Below are 19758 nucleotides of genomic sequence, written 5' to 3' on the forward strand. Positions count from 1 at the left end.
CTCCCCAGCCTCAAGTATGAATATATTGCAATGGAAGGGAATGTCCACATATATGGGTACCAAAATGCATATAAAAACAAAAGCCCTGTCCATCAAAAGTGTACTCATTTGTCCTGGGAATAATTGTGCCTGGAGGAAGAGGGTCCCTAAAAAAAGATTGCAAAAAAAAACTTGAGTAGAAGAACAAAAAGGTTATGAATCCTAAGCCGGCCATGATAGTATGAAGCCAGACATGAAAATCCCTCAGGAGCGAAGTGCATTCTTTACTTACCGTAACACAATGACCATCTATGGGAGGGAAGGCTAGAGCCCACATCTGTACCATGTCTAACTTTCAAACGCTCCTTGTTGGTATCTGAAAGAACCCCCAGTGTTAGTGACACCACGGACCATGCCCACCGTCACACGTGCTAAGGGCGAGGTGGACTATTAGACTGACGTAGTTCCTCAGGACAGTTTTAAGTCTGCAGTATGCCTAATTTTTAAAACTAGGAATATGCTAGTTTAATTTTCTTTAGAACCAGTAAGATTCTTTAGCCAATTTTAATCTGAAAAGGGCAAATGAGTGGAAACAAGTAAAGACACCATGTTAATATTATTAAAATTACTTTTTATTTGCTTTCATGTGAAGTTTTTTATGTGTCGTAGATTCATTAGATACAGCTATCTGGGATCATTCTATCAGTTATCATTTTACTAGCATAGAAAGAGTTTATATAAACAGTACTTTGAATGTCCATAACTACTTTAGTATATTTTGTGTGTGCAGTTGGTTTATTAATTTTGTTTTGAGACATGGTCTCAAGCAGCCCAAGCTGGCCTCAGATTCACCACACAGCCGAGGCTAGCCCTAACTCTCGGTCCTCCTGCCTCTGTCTCCTGAGTACTAGGATTACACGTGTGTGCCACCAGATCAGTATCTGTGTTCCCAGATCAGTATTTCCATATACAGTATGGTTTCTGACACAAATGTCTGACCCCCACCTCACTATATAGGGCCAGGCAAAGCAACACAGCAGAACCTTGTGCTTCTCACAGGGCTACTGTACAATGTTCAAGTCAACGTGTCAAATTCTTTTGACAGCTATGAAGTATTGTAAAATAATGTAAGTCAGTAAAGTAAGCCAACAAAATAATACTCGTGCCTATAATCAAAAACCCAAGAGGAATAGCTTAATATAAACTAGTCCAGTGAGATTATATTATACACACTATATTGCTAATCTACTTTGCTAAGACTATTCTTTGGAAAGCCTTAATTCATTTTAAGGGGAAATAAATCTGAGCTAAATATTAGTGTTCATACAAACAAAATGCAACCACTAATTTAAAGATAGGAGGCCCAAGAGTATACATCCTTTAATAGAATTGTATTTGCGTAAGAATTCCATACAAATAGAATATATACCTTAACACAAGAAAGCAAGGAAGAATATTTTACATTGCACAGACCATTTGGATGGTATAATCAAGCTTAGTACTTGCTTTTTATATTTATTACAAATCCTGGAGTCAGTTCTGTACATGCCAGCAGTCACAGTCCTAAGTCACCAAAGCACATCTGGCCGATTCCAATTAGTGTGTGACAGTGTTTGCTTCACAGATGAGTGGACTTACTGTCTGCTCTTCAGTGTTTCAACTAACCTGCAGAGAGAAAATGCAGTAGTTTAACAAAACTAACTCCCAGGTGTAAAGCATGAACATTTACAATATGAATTCCACAGTGGAGGTGGGTTTAGAGCATTTTACATCACCAAGTTCAACACAGATCAGAGAAAGGGGTCGGGGTATCTACTGATTTTTCTTTTTCTTAAAACAGAATCTCAAGCCCCAGGCTAACCTTGAACTCACCATAGACCCTAAATTACTGACCTTGTCTCTGCTTCCAAAGTACCGAGATTATAGGCAGGCACCATCAAATCTGAGTCTCAGGTATCTTACTTTCTGCTATTACTGCTGGGTTGTACATAGGTACACCTTGGAGGTAAGAACTCATTATTCTCAAACAGCTGGAGTAGATACACCTATTGATCATGTGTCACTGGGCTGTGATAAGGACAGTGGGGTCGCAGACACACTTGAGACTCTTGGGGGAGGAAGAAGGGAGGACCGCAGCAGGGTCTCCCCACGCAGCCTCAGCTCATCTACCAACTGGCCTCAAACTTGGTGATTCTCCTGCATGTGCCTCCCAAGGGCTGGCAGTGGTGGTATGGGCTACCACGATGCCTGTCAAGGTTTTGTGGACAAGAAGTAAGCCTTATCCTAACTCCCAAAGGACTCAGGACAGGAAGGGGAAGGGGACGTAGAACAGAGAGCCAGCTTACCCGGTGTGGGAATGCACGCTAAGGAGGCTGGGCTACATACCAGGACAAAGAACACTATCCTACAGGAAGCTTCCCATACGTGTGCACAGACGCTCACCATTCCATGGCCTCGTCAAGGCCGGTGCCTTTGGTTGCTGACGTTTTAAATATCTGCCATTTTCGGTCCTTCAGGGCTGGCAGCCCAAGCGCATTTGCCATCTCTGAGGGTGTCATAGCCTGCTCCATGTCCTGCTTGTTTGCAAACACCACTAAAATGGCCTTCCTCAGCTCTTCTTCCTAAATAAGATGGAAAGACTTCATTTTAATATGCACCCTTGATTTGGGAAAAAAAAAAAAACACTGAAAAATAAATGGTGTTGAAGAAAGTATGTACTTATGTAGCCATACTCTTGTAGACTAATGAAATTCACGGGGTCACACACACAAACGACATGAACACAGAAGGGAGGCCAGGTGGGAAGAGGGGCTGGTGGGGGCGGAAGGAGAAGGGAGACGATAAGGAGGTACATATAAACAAAACACAGCATGTACGCGCAGGAAAACGTCAAAGACACCACTACTGTGTACAGCTAACAGACAGAAGCATTCAAATACAGAAAGAACAGCAATCCTGTACTTGGAAGTCTGAGGCCAGCCTGAGGACATGGCAGGCAAGTTCAGGTCCGCAGATGCTAAAAGCAAGACCCAATCTCAGAAGAAAAAAAAAAACCTTTCAACCCTCACTGATTTCCTGTCTTATTTGTTGGTGGTTGGCACATCTCAACTTTGGGAGTTTTGAGTTACAATTAAACCTATCTTCTCTTTTGTAAATCTTCCCACTGTTCCAGAAAGGCTTTCCCAATCCAAATGCTATGCTTATTCACCGATACATTCCTGGCTAATATCCGTATTTTACACATTAGCAATTTCACTTAGAATGCATTTATACATACAGAGAGTAAAACCCTAAAGTGCTTTGTGTTTAGGCTTTAATGCCAACAGTGCACACTGGCACCAGACTTCCACCCAACTGTCGATGGTGCACACAACAGCCATTCGCTAACATGGGGCTTCCAGTCTTGCTCTGCAAGGTGTCTTCTCCTGCGTGAGGGCGCCAGGGTCTTGTGCAAGCTGGAGAAGCACTGCGGGATACCCCCCTGGTTTTGAGTAGTCCAGGACGGCCCCAAGTCATGACCTCAGCCTCCCGGGCACTAGAACAGAAGCACGTCCTGTAATGACTGACAGGCCCATTTCTCTAAGATTTTATAAACCAAATCCCAATGCTGCAAATGACTCCTAACAGTCTTACACAACTCGAGAATTGTAAATTTAAGTTAATAATATTTTCCAAAATAATACTTTATATATGTAAACCAGGCCTAAATAAGGCGCTGTTTTAGAAATCCATTGTATGTGACAATAATTAATGAATGAAAACAGAGGTCCTGAGTCTTAAAGACTGCAAGAAGTATGAGGAAGGCCTTGGAGGGACAAAAGGGAGGCAGAAAATGATGGCACTGTAACCTCAAAAAAACAATTTAAACAAATTTTAAAAATCCATTATACCCAAGGGAATGAAATAGTTCCTTAAGATTCCTTAATTCCCAGGCAGGCATGGTGGACACACCTGGTACCCTAGTACTTGAGAGGAGGAGGCAGGAATACTATATGAGTTAAAGGCCAGCATGGCTTCACAGCAACACCTTGTCTCAAAAAACAAAGAAAAACAAACCTTTATAGTTTTATCTAAGCAGCTTATAAAGAACACAGGTGACTTACAGCCCTGAAACTACAAACCCGCAGTCCACACTTCTGAAAAGAAACTGACCCAGCACAGTGGCCCAATGAGAACGTCCCCTCCACCTGGTGTCAGACACTTACTGACCCCCACCTGAGCAGGAGTGCTGTGTGAGGAGTCTTGGGAGCTGTGACTGATTGAAGAAGGTAAGTCACTGGGAACTGGGCTTGAGAGACATTTCCAGCTTGTTCTCTCTGGTTCCTGCTGGCAGTTTAAGACGTGAGCCCTCAGCTTCCTGCTTCTGCAGCCACAATTGGTTCCTAGATTCTAACCTGACCCTCTGGGACCGTAAACCCAGGAAGCCCTTCTGTAAATTGCCCTGGCTGAGGCGTTGAACCACAGCAGCAGAACCTCAGTACCAAGTAGCCTACAACTGGTAGGTAAGCATCAAACAGCCAGGTTAAGCTGGAACTGTAGAAAAATGAATATCCACTTAAATTTCTAACAAATGCTACTGGGGTGTTCTTTGACAAATCAAAGCATATTTACCTTGAGTCTTTGATCTAATGAATGTTCTAAATTTGACTAGCCAGACAAATTATAAATGCTATCAGTAAATAAGATGTACTGAGTTTCTGAGCTAGATATCCAGCTCTCGCTTAGCATGTACATGGCTCTAAGTCCAGCCACCAGTACAAGTTAAAAAAAAAAAACAAAACCAAAACTGCAGGGCGTGATGGCCTTTAATCCAGCATTTAAAAGATAGGTGGATTTCTATGAGTTCAAAGGCAGCCAGGGCTGGAGTGAGACCTTGTCTCAGAAACAAAACTGCCTGCAGGGCAAGCTCCTGTCACTCCTGTCACAGAAGGGAGAGGACAACACAAAGGAGGCAGCACCACACTGTAGGGAGCTCGGGTTCCAGGAGGGCAGCCAGAGGACCACACCAGTGACAGGGAAAACTCCACAAAGCACTCTAACTGCCAAGAACCCAGAATACACATTTCTTAGTGCACCTATGTTTTAAAAATGACCAAGAGTAAGACAACTTAAAAGGCAGAACTGGAGAGATGGCTCAGCGCTCCTCCAGGGTTTGGTTCTGAGCACCCACAACTGTAGCTCCTACAACCTGGACTCCAGCCCCAGGGTATCTGTCACCTCTTCTGGCCTCTGAGGACACCCACACACATGTTCATGCAGACAAACCAGACAAAAATAAACCTTTTAAGACAGCAAGATGGCTCGGCAGGTAAAAGTCGCCTCTTAAGCCTGGCAACCTGAGCTACATCTTGGGAAACCTACGTGAGGACAGATGAAGAATTAGTCCAGTGGTTAAGAGCACTAGTTGCTCCTGCAGAGGACCCAGGCTCGATTCTTAGCACCCACACACTGGCTCACAATCAGCTATACTCCCACTCCCAGGGGACTGGATAATCTCTCTTTTTTTTTTAATATTTATTTATTTATTCAGCTATACTCCCACTCCCAGGGGACTGGATAATCTCTCTTTTTTTTAATATTTATTTATTATGTATACAATGTTCTGTCTGTGTGTATGCCTGCAGGACAGAAGAGGGTACCGGACCTCATTACAGATGGTTGTGAGCCACCATGTGGTTGCTGGGAATTGAACTCAGGACCTTTGGAAGATCAGGCAATGCTCTTAACCTCTGAGCCATCTCTCCAGCCCCTGGATAATCTCTTCTGACCTCCACAGACACCAGGCATGCACACGGTACTCACACATAATGCAAACAAAACATCCATACAAATAAATAAATAAAACTTAAAAAAGGAAAAGAATGGAGGAAAACTATCCCTGCACATGGCAACGATTCCTCCACTCCTCATTTACATGTGTAACATTAACGCTGGAATGCTTGCTTACCTCCAGCATGGCCACTAACTCTGACTTGGAAATGCCAATTCGGTCTCGGTCACAACTGTCAACCACATAGATGACTGCATCTGTGTTTGAGTAGTAACATCTCCAATATGGCCTAAGGAAAATTCAAAAACGGAAAACATGTTATCCCTTGCAAAAAACCTCACGTGTCAATCTATGTACTGGACCTGGGTGGATGATAGGGAGCCGGTGATCACAGACCCACCCAGCTCCGCCCATGCTCAGAACAATGCCTCAATGATCTCCTGTTTCTGACAGAAATGCATCTTGCACCACACTCCATGTGACTGAGTTAAAAGAAGAGTATTAAATCACAGGCCCAAAATTACACATTCAGAGTAAATTTGAACTTCAGGATGAGAAAATACAAATATAATCTACAAAGAACACTAACTATACCAGTAGGAAACAGTACACAGACCTGATGAGTATAACTTAGGAGTCTTAACCATGAATACCTTACAAAAAAAAGGATGGGTTTGTTTGTTTACCTCAGAGTTTCTCTGTGTAGCCTTGGCTGTCCTGAAACTTGATCTATAGACCAGGCTGGCCTCAAACTCAGAGATTTGCCTGCCTCTGCCTCCCAGTGCTGGAATTAAAGGTGTGCGCCACCACTACCTGGAATTTTTAATGTGACTTTATGTCCTTAATTACTAATAATAACCAGAAGTAGAATTGGCTATAATTAGAAATAATCTCAAGTGACTTAAATGAGTTACTGAACAGCAGAATATTTATTTTGTCTTTTCTGAGACAGTTTCACTGTGTCACTATTCCCTGACTGAACAGAAACTCGCTCTGTATACCAGATCCTCCTGCCTCTGTCTCCCGGTGCTGGGACTAAAGGTGTGCACCGCCACACCACCAATCTTTATAACCTTACTACTGATCTAAGCTGCTCCCCTAAGCCACTGACAGTCACAGACACTCGCAGTTGCTGAGTTGTGAGCACTGAATTCCAGGAGGCACATGCATTTACATCACCTCTGCATGGCCTTGTACGGATGACGGCTCTCGGAGGGGGACAGGAAACTGAAACCAAACAAGGGGCCCGTTTCTGAGCCTTTCTGGCTTTCATGAAAGGATCCTACGTAATTATCTGGGAACCTGAGTTCCTTAGATTTTAATTACTGGGTGCTCTAGGAACATTCCTAGTTTCCAGTTCTCCCTCATTTTTAACAGTGCGACCCTAATTCCCACCAGAGACACACTGTGGTTTAGTGCTGTCGGCACGAAAAAGCAGCAGCGACTGTTAAATAGCAACAAATGACCTGAAGTTCGTACCGTACCTGATACTCGTCTGTCCTCCTAAGTCCCAAACTTGGAATTTGAGGTTCTTGTATGTCACCGTCTCTACGTTAAACCCAATAGCTGAAAAAGAAATGAAACCGCTAGTGCATGTAGACTGATCCACTCCTCCTTGACAGTCTCCAGCCTCATCAAGTTCTAGGAACTGCTGGTAATTCTCAATCACATTATGGACTGTGTTATTATAACATCTAAGACAATAAGCTATGACACACATGCACCATAAATTAATAAGATCAGCACTGCCTTCAGGTTACAAAGAATCTCCTGACTGCTCTGTGCACATTACTCACACAAACGCTGGCGCACGTGCATGTGTGTAAGCCAGAGGATGAGGCCAACACTGCTCCGCAGACACTGCCCATTGGAGTCTAAACGAGGGAGAAAGTAACGCGGAAAAGACCTAGGGTGGACACTCGCAAGTCTGCTCACATTTCCTAACCTCAAAGGTCAGAGTGAAGAATGACTTTTACTCATTGCTGTTTCCTGTTTAACGCTGTGCTGGCAAACGATGCATGTGGCAGGCAGGTAGGTATGCACATTACAGCTGAAAAGCAAATCCACAGCAAATGCAGCAAATAAAAAGCAAGCTCTGCTCTCCCTCAGAACTAGACAAAGGCAGCTCCATGCTCATCACCACCAAGAGCAAAGGACGGGGTGAAGGTAGCCCACGCCCACAGTGGGTCCACCCACTGTGCAGCTCTGTGCAGCATTGCAGAGGTCACCAGAAGCTACCCAGATGCAGAGGAGGGAGTCTGAGAAGTGAGAATCGGAGGAAATGAAAACAGCAAAAAGAAATAACAGATGCTACAGAATCCAAACATTCATCCGTAAAAGCAAAAAAAAAATTCCTGGAAGGTTCAGTGACGAAATGGGAATTTCCTGACAGTAATTCAAAATACAATTTAAAATCTTGAGCAAATTGTATGGATTCTCCAATTTAATTTAAATGTACTGCTTTTACCTCTCTAGATTTAATTTAGCAAATGAAAGAGTAACCATCCCCATGCAGATGGGAGTATCTGCAAGTAATTTTCTAAGCCAGCAAGAATAATAAGGCCATCTTTGTTTTCCAGTAGCCCAGTCATTTCAACCCCCAGCCTCTACAATTCCCATCTTTAAAAGTGATCTACAGATTGAGCTAGGAGAAACTACACTGTGATTCAAGCATTAAAATGCAGAAAAATGTACTTTGTATGCAACAACACCAATTTACCATCTATACTCTATTCCACACTAACAAAGTGCTGTGTACACATCACCTCTTTACCCCTCAGAGCCAGTAGATGTTTAGTATCTCCATGAAGCACAAAGACTTAGTGACTTAAGCCAACTACAGCTCTAAACAGACATCTGTTTGCATGCATGGAGTGGGAACCTTAAAGTGCATCAAAGCTTCTTAGTGTTGTGTGTGTGTGTGTGTGTGTATGAAAGTATTGCCAATATCATTTTCATACTAGAAGCTTATAAACCCCTATCAATGTATCATATGACTAATTTATTCATAAAGTTGTATTAGATGGAAACCAGAAATGTTCTATAATGAGTTATGAAACCAGTACTTACTGGGAATGGTAGTAACAACTTCTCCAACCTGTAATCTGTACAGAATTGTTGTTTTCCCAGCACCATCTAATCCCAAAATTAATATCCTCATTTCCCTGGTTCCAAAGAGACTGGAAAAAATACTTGAGAAAAAGCCACCTACAAGACAATAAAAAACAAAATATATTTAATGTCATCTTTTAACTTGGGTCCATAAATCATTTAACCTTGCCTTTTGACTAATCAAATAACAAAATATCTACCCAGATGCACAAGTAGATACTTTTGCCTCCAGTGAAATATATTATGCAACAGCAAATAAGCAATCAGAGACGGTCCCTGGTCCTGCATACTGTCAGGCAGGCACACTAAATAATCAGACATGCGGACACTGCCCTCAAGAGTCCAGTTCACGTCCCAGTCAATAGAGCAAGGACAAGATAACTCAGCCCTCTCCTCCTTCCCCCCTAAATACCAAACACCAGTCAGGAGCAGGGGCACAGTGCAGTCCTCTGCTGAGCAGTCACAGGACATTACCAGCATCTTCGGTGTGCTTTGGAGCCCAGGCTGGCCTGGAAATCAGTATGTAGACCAGGCTGGCCTTGAACTCACCCGCTTGCCTCTGTTTCCTGGATGCATTAGAAACTCATTTTACACAGTAAGACTACATCCAATACTTTATGAACTATTTCCAGGAAAACTTATGCATCCAAGACACAAATAAAAGTATTTGTGGCAAAACTCTTTGCCTTCAAAAGTCACTAAAGAAAAAAAAATCACAATATCAAATGAGAAAAGGGAAAAGTGGGGGAGATATAAAGGAGATTATACTCCATATCAATATATACAGGTAATAGATGTGTGTATATGCATATATGTGTACAAGGTCTTTTGGCTAGTGGTCCAAGTCCGTAATGCCAGCTACTCAAAGAAAAAGCAAGAAGAGCACTGTTAGTCGGAAGCCAACTTTGACTACACGGTTGAGCTCAAGGGTAGGCAGCTTGGTGAGATTCTGTTTCAAAGTTTTAAAAGGGCTGGGACTGTAGCTCAGCGGCAGGGCGTTGGCTAACAGGCTCAAGGCTGACTTCAAGCCATAGTCCGCTTGCACGCGCGCGCACACAAACACGGACACAAGGGAAGAAGACAGGAAGAACAGATTCCACCTTGCAAGCAGAACCTGGGGAAGAATGGGTGTGACTTGACAAAGTTCTTTTCGACCCTTTTACACGTAGGAGAGCGGAGGAAAACAACACCGCAGGGTTACAGGGAACCAAGCAGACTGAGGATGCCCGGGATCACACCGAAGAAAACCAGGGAAGGACTGAAGGACAGCAACTCCCTAGAGGCTCCGGCTGTCCTGGGGGGCGTCACCGTAGGGTGCGCCGGGACAAGGACCCTGGTCCCCTCACCTGGGGAACTGCAAACCTGCGAGTTGCGACGAAAACCTCACGCACTTCCCACCTGGCAACCCACCTTCCCCAACTCTCCGCACCGACAGGTACAGTGGGCGGGCAGCACCCGGCCTCGGGGTTTCTCCAAGGGACGCGGTCCCAACTGCCCACGCAGGAGCCATCGAAATTCCACAGGGGTCAGACAGCAGGGCGAGCCTGCGGCCAGGCACCCGCCAGCCGAGACAAGGACGCGGGGTGGAAGGGACCGAGCGGGGGGTCTGGTCCCCACCAGGGTACGAGCCAAGGTGGCTCCGCTGCCCGTGGTCCGCCCGGTCTCCCTCCCCCCACCCCCGACGCCCACCCTCCCCACAGTGCTCACCCATGGTGAACGGCCGCTGCGCCCCTCGCCGATCCTCAGAGTCAGGCCGGCAGTCGGCAGCGAGCGACTCCTAGTTGAGCCTGGACGCCGCCACCTCCGCTGCTCCGGGCCTCCGGTGCCCAGGCCGACTCCCTCCGAGCCAGGTCGGCCAGCAACTTCCACGTCGTCCACCCAGCTGGGGGCGGGAGCTGGAGCAAGCGACTACTGCGACTGCGCGGCCGGGCACGACGGTCTGGGCGTCCACGTCGGCATTTTCGACGCAAAGCCTCACTCCGCCTGCTGAGCGTAGCTGAAGGGGACTCCGCCACGGCCACCCCGACAAAAATGTTTAGGGACCGAAAGTGTCTTCTGATCCCACGTTTCTGAACAGGAAGGCCTTCTGAGATATTAAAGTTGGAATTTTTTCCCTGTTAAATTCTGATACCAAGTCGTGGCGAATCGGCCAAGGCAAAATAAGAGTTAGCGATCGATGAAGCGAGGGCACGGGATGCTGGCGCAGGTTGCGGCGTCGCAGTGGTTGTGGAGCCTGGAGCAGGCTACGGAGGCGGTCCACTTTTCCCCAGATGCTTTCCCGCAGAAGCAGCCAAGATTACGTAATAATAACGAGGAAGCTCAGCCATGCTCGGTGCGAGCCACCCACACTCCCTGGGAGCCATCCGCACGGGGCAGCCTCGTACCCGAGGTGTCCTAATTTTTTGTCCTCTAGGTGGCCATCTGACCGCCTTTCCTCCTCCGCAGAACTGGGAACCCATTGCCTCCTGCCACTTAGGTTGGAAGTTAGGTAGTTTTCGGTAGCTGCGGAGTAGTTTCGAAAGGGTAGATCGGATCCGCCGGTGTCACCCACCGCCATGGCCAAGGAAGGTGCCGCTGCTGGAGCTGCGATGGACATCCACTCTGCTTTGAAGGAGGTGCTGAAGATCGCCCTGGGCCACGACGGCCTGGCAAGAGGGATCCACGAAGCTGCCAAAGCATTAGGCAAGCGCCAGGCCCACCTCTGTGTGCTGGCATCCAACTGTGATAAGCCCACGTACACCAAGTTGGTGGAATCCCTTTGTGCTGAGCACCAGATCAACCTGATTAAGGTTGATGACCACAAGAAACTCGGGGAATGGGTAGGCCTCTGCAAAATTGATCGGAAGGGGAAACCCCGGAAAGTAATAGGTTGCAGCTGTGTGGTGGTTAAGAGCTATGGCAAAGAGTCTCAGGCTAAAGAAGCCATCGAAGAGTACTTCAACTGCAAGATATGAACGGCAATAAAATCGGCTTCTTTTCGTTTTAAGTTCCTAAAAACATAGAAAAGTAGCACTATCTCAAACTCTTGCGTTTTCGTTGGAAATAATAGCACTCTTTAGGTTTTCTTCCAAATGTAAACTTTGCATATTATGTTCTTGTTTATAATGGAAATTATCTGTTTGGAAGTTTACAAACTGCTTAAGATTTGTTCTAGCATTATTAAGGTTTAATTGACAATCTTATATGTATGTTTGGGGCCAACCTGGTCTACAAGAGCTAGTTCCAGGACAGGCTCCAAAGATACAGAGAAATCCTATCTCAAAAAAAAAAAAAACAAAAAACAAAAAAAAAACTGGGCAACACACAGCTTTAATCCCAGCACTTGAGAGACAGATGCAGGCAGAACTCTGTGAGTTCAAAGCCAGTGGTCTACAGAGTGAGTCCCAGCACAGCCAGGCCTACATAGAAAGACAGTCTCAAAAAATAAAAAGAGACGGAAAAAAGAAAAAAGGAAAGAGAACAAGAAAGGGAAGGAAAGAAGGGAGGCCAGGCGGTAATGGCACACGCCTTTACTCTCAGCACTTGGGAAGCAGAGACAGGTGGATCTCTGAGTCTGAGGCCATTCTCATCTAGAGTGAATTATTCCAGGACAGCTCCAAAACAACAGAGAAACCCTGTCTCAAAAGATAAAAAGGAAATACATCACTATAAAACTACTATAAAAATAGTAAGTCCCTGTAGGCAAATTATGAAATCTGTTTTTCAAAACTTCCTCAATAAAGAATAAAGAATAATCACTGAAGCTAAAGAGGTGGCTCAGTAACTAGGATCTCATCTTTTTTTTTTCTTCACAGGGTTTCTCTGTGTAGCCCTGGCTGTCCTGGAACTCGCTCTGTAGACCAAGCTGGCCTTGAACACACCGAGATCTACCTTCCTCTGCCTTCCAAGGGCAGGGATTAAAAGTGTGTGCTCACCAAGATAGGCTAGATAATTATTTTCTCTTAATTTTGTCAAATACAAATACATTAGCTATTGTAACTAGTTCTTACTTGGTAAGTATTTCATTGTATGTAATTTTACTATGCTAAAATTAAAACCTCCCTTTTTAATTAGACCAAAGGGGGGGGTGCTATGAAATAACCCTTCTGTACACTGACTATGTACTGCTCTCGTTGGTTAATGATAAGACTGACTTGGCCTATAGCCAGGCAGAATAAGACTAAGTGGGAAAGCCAAAAGGAGATAGGGAGAGGAAGAAGGGTGGTGTCAGAAGAGATATGCCAGCCAGCCGTGGGGAGAAGCAAGATGCTAGAGGATACATAAAGCCAGGAGCCATGTAGCAAAGCTTAGATTAATAGAGATGGGTTAGTTTAAGTTGTAAGAGCTATTTAGTAACAAGCCTGAGCTAATGACCAAATGAGCTTTATCACTAACCAATGGAAGCAATACATATTCACAGTATACAGAACGATTATCTCAGCAAATATTTATCCAAAGAAACCTAATTTGCTCACTAACTTTGTTGTCTTACACTTACTATCTTACATTCACTAAAATATAAAATAAATGAATTTTTATTGTTATTGCAAAAGAGCACTAAGGTACACCGGGCGGTGGTGGCGCACGCCTTTAATCCTAGCACTCGGGAGGCAGAGGCAGGCGGATCTCTGGGAGTTCGAGGCCAGCCTGGTCTACAAGAGCTAGTTCCGGGACAGGCACCAAAGCTACAGAGAAACCCTGTCTCAAAAAACCAAGAAAAAAAAAGAGCACTAAGGTGTTTGATTTTTTGTTGCTATTTGTTTGGGTTTTTTGTTGGGTTGATTGAAACAGGATCACGCTGTAGCTCTGTAACTCACTATGTAGACCACGCTGGTCTCAGGTATGGGCTACCATGCCCAGCTATATGCTAAATTATAAAATGAGATTTGGGGACTAATGCAATGATCATTAGTATAATTCTTCAATGGCCTTTAATATTATTGAAGTTGTCACCTACAGTTAGTCAGAAATGAACTATTAATGTGATACTGGAGGTCAAACTACCAAAGAGAGAGCGGTCCTAGTCAAGAGCGGCCACTAGGTGGAGGTGGTGTTTTAAGTTCACTGCCGTCAGAAGCAATGAGCAACTTACTATTCTATGCATGTACTGGAACAGAGTCTTGCTGTGTGCTCCAAGCTGACACTGAACTTGTTTCCGAGTAGACTATTTACTCTTCTTTTCTTTTTTCCTTCCTTTTTTTTTTTCAGAGTGCCCAGGCTGGCCTTAAACTCATCCTGCTACCTCAGCCTCCCGAATGCTGGGAGTATAAGTGTGAGCCCCCACACCCAGCCAGTTTAATCTTTCTCAGTTGGTATAGTCCAATAATAATTTACTAATTATTTTCACATCTAATTCCCCCATTTAAATTCACATTTCATTCTGAGGTAGAGAAAGGAATCAGCGGTTACAGCATTTTGAGATTCTATGGTTTCTCAGAGAGAAAACAACTGAGTGCCTATGGCCTCTAAGGATCTTCATAGTGATATTTCATTTGTATTTTAATAAAATGTTTGTCTGAAGATCAGAGAGCAAAACAGCCATTCTGGTCAGCCATATAGATCAAGTGACACACACCTTTAATCCCAGTAGCCATGCTAGTTGCCATAGAAACTGGGCAGTAGTGGTCCATGCCTTTAATCCCTGCTAAAACGGGAGGAGACAGCTCTCAGACACAGTCTCATTCTGAGATCTCTGGAGGCAGGATCGCCATTTCAGACTGAGGTAGAGGTAAGAACCAGTGGCTGGCTATTTTGCTTTTCTGGACTTCAGGTTGAACCCCAATCTGTCTCTGTCTGTGGCTGTATCTGTCTCTTGGTTTTTATTATCATACTACAGATCAATCTTGAGGTCCTAAGAGTTTGATGCCGGTTGCCAGAGGCCAGTGTCTCCTGGGATAGGGGTAGGAAGCAGGAGCGGATCTGCCCCGTGGCAGACTTGTGTTCCTGAGCCTGGCCTTCCACGCAGAACCAGGAGGTCGTCGGTGAAGACCCCAGAGAGAACTGGACGCCACCATCCAGCAGCTGCCAGCAAGGGGAGGCAGGAACTCTGGAGGCTGATGCGACACAGGAGGTGGGAGTCAGCAGCGCCCTCACAGAGAGGATACTGGGGATCACCGAATTTGCAGCAGTACCCCACCCCTGGGCTCCAGGGTAGCAGGCCCTCTCCAAAGGGTGAAACAGGGTTTGTTCCTTGATTTCTCGCTGGCCTCACAAACATGCCAGTACAGATCCCACAAGCTCATGTGCACGGGAGACATGTTTTCCACGGTTCTTCACACCACTCTGAGAGAGATTCTGGGAAACAGCACCTAGGAAATTGAGACTTTTCTTCCCTGCGGGGGGGGGGGGGGGGCTGACTTCCTGTCCCTGCAGAAGACTGCGAAACCAGGCTTGTCTCAGTCAAGGACCTGGAGGCCGGCGGGAAAGTTTCAGACTTCCAGCTCGATGTGCGTTCTCATTCCTGAGCTGCTGAGAGCCAGCCTTGCCTATGCTCTAAGGATGCGGCAGAGTCTGGGGTGTGGAGGGGAGAATGTCCCTTGCTCCCCTGGGCTTCTGGCTGTTTCTGCACTGATATTCCTGTAAGCTTTGAAATTGTCCAAAGACTGGAAGTTCAGTCCCTGTCTCGATTCGGCCCTCCTCTGTTCTTTTCCCAGACAATAACTTGGTCCAGGACAGCCCTGAACATGCAGCAATATCCCTGTTCCAGCTTCCCTGGTGCTCGGATTCCACTGAGTTGACCCCTTTGCTTACCCCACCATATGCAGTTTCTTCCTGAGGTCTTAACTTTTTCTACAGGCCACCACTGGCCTTCTCTTTCCACTTTGCCAGGTGGAGAAGTCTAACTTTCTAATCCTTTCTGTGCTCGGTCGGGGCATCCAACCATTCTCCCCTCTTAGAACTTCTAGTGCTCAGAAGCAAAATGATTCAATACCCTGCCTGGAAATCTCCCAGCTTGAAAATTCATTAGCTGTGTGACACAGATTTCATGTAGCTTGCTTACAGGAAGGGTTTGTTTTTTTCCCCTGCCCTTTTCACAGCCGTCAGTCACAGTTCTCTTTCCCTAGCCTCTAGGCACACTGACATTTGTTCCCAGCCTGGTGACCCTTCACTAATAGCCCGTTCTTCTCCACCTCTAACAGCCCCTGTTTATACAGCACCCACACACTGCGTTCAGAAGCCAAAGTCGCATTTTAAATTTCCATGTACCCACATCTGCTACTGATTTCAGTGTAGCTAGTACTGACGTATAACAAATTACTTTAGAAATTAGTAGTTCCGGCCAGGCCTGGTGTTGTCCATAATCCCAGAATTTGAGAGACAGAAGCAGGAGTGTCACTGTCTGTTCCAGGCCAGCCCATTTTACTTTGGGAGTTCCAGGCAAACCCAAGGCTATGCATTGAGACCCTATCTACAAAACAAAAACCAAGGCTGGAGGTGAGTGTAGGGATAAAGTACTGACTAGTATGCCTGAGGCCGCAGGTTCCACCCAGCACTCTACCTTCACACATAAATTCAAGAGATTAAAGCAACGGTAAAGTATGACTTACTCAAATTATATGGATTAGTTGAGCAGTTCTTTCTCGAGCCTTGTGTGGAGGTGGGGGTGGGGGTATTCAACTGGTTTGGTGGCTGGATGAGTTGCCCCTTTGCTCATATGGTCTCGCACTCCCCTAAAGGCTAACCTGGTCATGATATGGTTCCAATGGTCCCATATACCCAACAGATGCTGTGTGTGCACCAAGAGGCACAGGCAGGGATGCTTTAAACAGCGTGATTCACAGAACCGAAGACCAAACAGCCCAAATGTCTGTCCTTGCATTCTGTGTATTAGCTTTAGCAAATGACCTTGGGGACCACACTATAAGAATAAGAGGAGGATTGAGGAGAAGGAATTGTTTCTCAGGTCACAGTACTTGCCCTAACTGTCCCTGTATAGTAGCCTATCCTCACACAGGGACAGCCTATCCTCACACAGGGACAGCCTATCCTCACACAGGTTAGCCTATCCTCACACAGGGACAGCCTATCCTCACACAGGGACAGCCTATCCTCACACAGGACTGCCCTATCCCCACACAGGACTGTCCTATCCTCACACAGGACTAACCAGTCGGCACAGAGTAATCTGAAAGGTGACCCCTGAACACACATTGCCATTCTTTTATTACTGTCATTGTTGTGCATGATATATTCTTGTGTGTGTGAGTGTGCATGTGTGTTCATATGTTACCATGTGTGCGTGGAGGAGATAAGTTAACACTGGTGTCTTTCTCTAACATTCTCTATTTTCTTGAGACAGGGTCTTTCACTAAGCTCATGGGTACAGCTAGGCTTCCCTCATTAGTGAGGAAATAAAGCTTAAACTTCTTAACGTGGAATTCAAATCCTTCCACATGACACGGGATTCACTCTTTACAGGACTGTCTGATTTGAGCTTTTAAAAAAGGTTTTCTGTTACCATAAGGGAAGCCATTCAACCTCTCCATGCCTCAGCATCCTTTTTGAATTGAAGAATCGGCTGACGGCGTCACTTCTCAGACATCAAATGAGCTAACATAGCCAAAGACTAGAGCCAAGCAGAACCACATGCTGATTTTGTAATTGTAAAGATAGGGGATGCTCATGTTGCTGCCCCCGGCCAGGCCTCCCTTTGAGTAACTATGAAGTTCTATGCTCTGTGACCTATTTACTGTGTTTTATACAGCTGGCCATTGTAATGGTCTGTGCAGTGCTCCAGGCTGCGTGCTTTCTCCGTTATTCCCCATTATATGAATCCTACCCATCTCTTTAAGCTGCTCCCTATGCTGTTCTAGTGCCCAACTCTTCGCTCTTTCTCGGCTGTGCTACAGTGTTCAGCAATGGTGTTTGGAATTTGCACTCATTGTCTCTAACCATCAGCTGTAGCTGATTACTGGGTTCATGCACATATCCAGTTATACACTATTCTTCTTTAAAACCGCGAGTCCTCACTAGCGTTAACGGTCAACTTGACACAGCCTGGAATCACCTAACAAGAGTCTCAATTGAGTCTGAGTGTGGTGGCGCACACCTTCAATCCCAGCACTCTGAAAGCTGAGGAAAGCGGATCTGGTGAGTTCGAGACTGTCCATGGCTACACAGACAAACTGTGTAAAGAAGAAAGGAAGGGAGGGAAGGAGGGAGGGAGAGAAGGGAAGGGGAGGGAGGGAGGGAGGGAGGGAGGGAAGGAAGGAAGGAAAGGAAGCGTTCATAATTGTCTTTATTGGCTAGGTCTGTGAGCAGGTCTGTAAAGGATTATAAATTATCTTGATTGGTAATTGACAGAGGGCCCAGCACACTGTGGGCAGCACCATTACTAGGCATAAGAAAGGCAGCAGTTAACCAGGAGCCCGGGAGTGAGCCCCCCAGTAGAGTTCCTCCAAGGTTCCTGCTCCACGTTCTTGTCTTGATGTCCTGTCTTGACTTCCTTCAGTGACGGAGTGCGGCCTGGGAGGGTAAGCTAAATAAACCTTTTTCTCCCTAAGTTTCTATTCGAGTGGTTTGGTTTGGTTTCAACAACAGGAAGAAAACGAGAGCCCCGTGGTACTGGGAATTGAAACCAGCGCCTCACACCTGCCAGGCAAGAGCTTTGTAAACAGAGCAATATCCCTAGCCCCAAAGTTGTGGGTTTTTCTTCTTTCTTAAGAAGCTTAACATCGTACCTTGTATAAAGTAAGTATTTAGAAGAGTTGTCGTTGAGGATTTGAATGAAGGACTCATTACAGAATTATGCCCCAGAAATAAATCCCATGTTTTAATGCGTGATATTGTTTCCTAGGGTGTGGAGGAAATAGCCAATATGGAATTTCCCTAATCTACTCAGAGGGAGCAGGGTAATGTAAACAGTCTGGGCTGCTCTTGAGCCAACAGCATCAGGACGATCTAAAGTGAGTTTATCTTGAGGTTCAGCTGCCTCCCTTCGGCACTGGAGACAGTGAAATTAGCTGCTGTGGCCCCGTCGTTCAAAACCAAACACACAAAGCACACTGCTTGTGTGTTTTGGGATCACTTGAACAAAAACTAGTTCCATAGAGCGTTTCTTGAAGTGATGGGTCCAATACCCAGTTTAAACACTTGCCTTATACCAACTGCATGTCAAATAAAAGTGTGAACTCTCTGCCTGGAAAAACCAAGACTCTTTATTATCAACGTAGAGAAGTTATTTCAAATTTTAAGGTTAAAATAAGGAAGTGTTTTGAATGTTGCCTAACTCACCATTGTGGGAAAAAGTTAGAAGCCGTTCCGACCATGCCGTTCTACTTTGCATTTCTATTGAATACTTGGACTTTTTCTTAACAAACTTGCAGTATTCGTCTCATAATCTTTAACCTAAATACTAATTTATAATTTTTTGAGAGAAGAATTATATTGCCAATGACCAAATTATTAATCAGGCAGAAGTTTTAGTAGCCAGGTATTGATGTTTACTCTGGACACTATGAAGTACTGACTCCATACATCTGAAAGCCGTTTTTAAAAGTATGTGTCTTTTGTATTTGTATGTGTGTATGTGCCTGAGTGTGTATGTGTGCACCATGTGTGTGCAGGTGCCCTAGGAGAAGAGAAAAGGTCAAACCCCTAGAGCTGGAGTCTCTGGAAGAGCAGTACATACTCATAACCCATAATTCCTAAGCCCCTCTGAAAACATTTTAAATTATAGCACATAATATTCCTATAAAATGTTGCAATTATCAGCTAAATGATAGGCCTAATAAAAGCAATGTAATACTTGTATAGGACATACAGAATATGATAGGTCTTAGTCCTGGTGTATATTACTCATTTAAAGCTGTTCTTAGACTGAAGGACCTCCCTTCCTTTAATCAAACTATTCAATAAATAAATACAGTAAAAATAAAGCTCCCAGAGAATAAAATATCTTTATTCTCTCTCTCCCCCTT

The 19758-nt window shown here is 45.0% G+C and overlaps 2 protein-coding genes across 2 annotated transcripts; one reads left to right on the forward strand and one right to left on the reverse strand.

Moving 5' to 3' along the window:
- Window positions 1–589: 589 nt before the first annotated feature.
- Window positions 590–10732, reverse strand: Arl1 (ADP ribosylation factor like GTPase 1). Its single transcript, XM_050145823.1, has 6 exons — window positions 10568–10732; window positions 8819–8956; window positions 7234–7315; window positions 5927–6038; window positions 2422–2600; window positions 590–1644 (listed from the first exon to the last, which is right to left on the reverse strand). The coding sequence occupies exons 1-6, from the start codon at window positions 10569–10571 to the stop codon at window positions 1614–1616; spliced, it is 546 nt and encodes a 181-aa protein (XP_050001780.1). The 5' UTR covers window positions 10572–10732; the 3' UTR covers window positions 590–1613.
- Window positions 10733–10880: 148 nt separating this feature from the next.
- Window positions 10881–19507, forward strand: LOC126503846 (40S ribosomal protein S12-like). Its single transcript, XM_050145824.1, has 2 exons — window positions 10881–17929; window positions 18143–19507. Exon 1 carries the CDS (start codon window positions 11416–11418, stop codon window positions 11812–11814), a length of 399 nt encoding a protein of 132 aa, XP_050001781.1. The 5' UTR covers window positions 10881–11415; the 3' UTR covers window positions 11815–17929; window positions 18143–19507.
- Window positions 19508–19758: the final 251 nt, after the last annotated feature.

The sequence above is a fragment of the Alexandromys fortis genome, unplaced genomic scaffold (assembly GCF_014885135.2).
Source record: "Alexandromys fortis isolate MF-2015 unplaced genomic scaffold, M_Fortis_MF-2015_v1.1 scaffold_50, whole genome shotgun sequence".
Classification (NCBI taxonomy): domain Eukaryota; kingdom Metazoa; phylum Chordata; class Mammalia; order Rodentia; family Cricetidae; genus Alexandromys; species Alexandromys fortis.

What these genes read in the sequence shown, in the direction of transcription:
- Arl1 (XM_050145823.1), bottom strand. An exon ending in AGTTGTTACTACCATTCCCA is followed by an intron (nt 7,316 to 8,818) that starts GTAAGTACTGGT and finishes TTTCTTTTTCAG; the next exon opens with CTATTGGGTTTAACGTAGAG. An exon ending in CTTGACGAGGCCATGGAATG is followed by an intron (nt 1,645 to 2,421) that starts GTGAGCGTCTGT and finishes TTCTCTCTGCAG; the next exon opens with GTTAGTTGAAACACTGAAGA.
- LOC126503846 (XM_050145824.1), top strand. Translation starts at nt 11,416, where the DNA reads ATGGCCAAGGAAGGTGCCGCTGCTGGAGCTGCGATGGACATCCACTCT.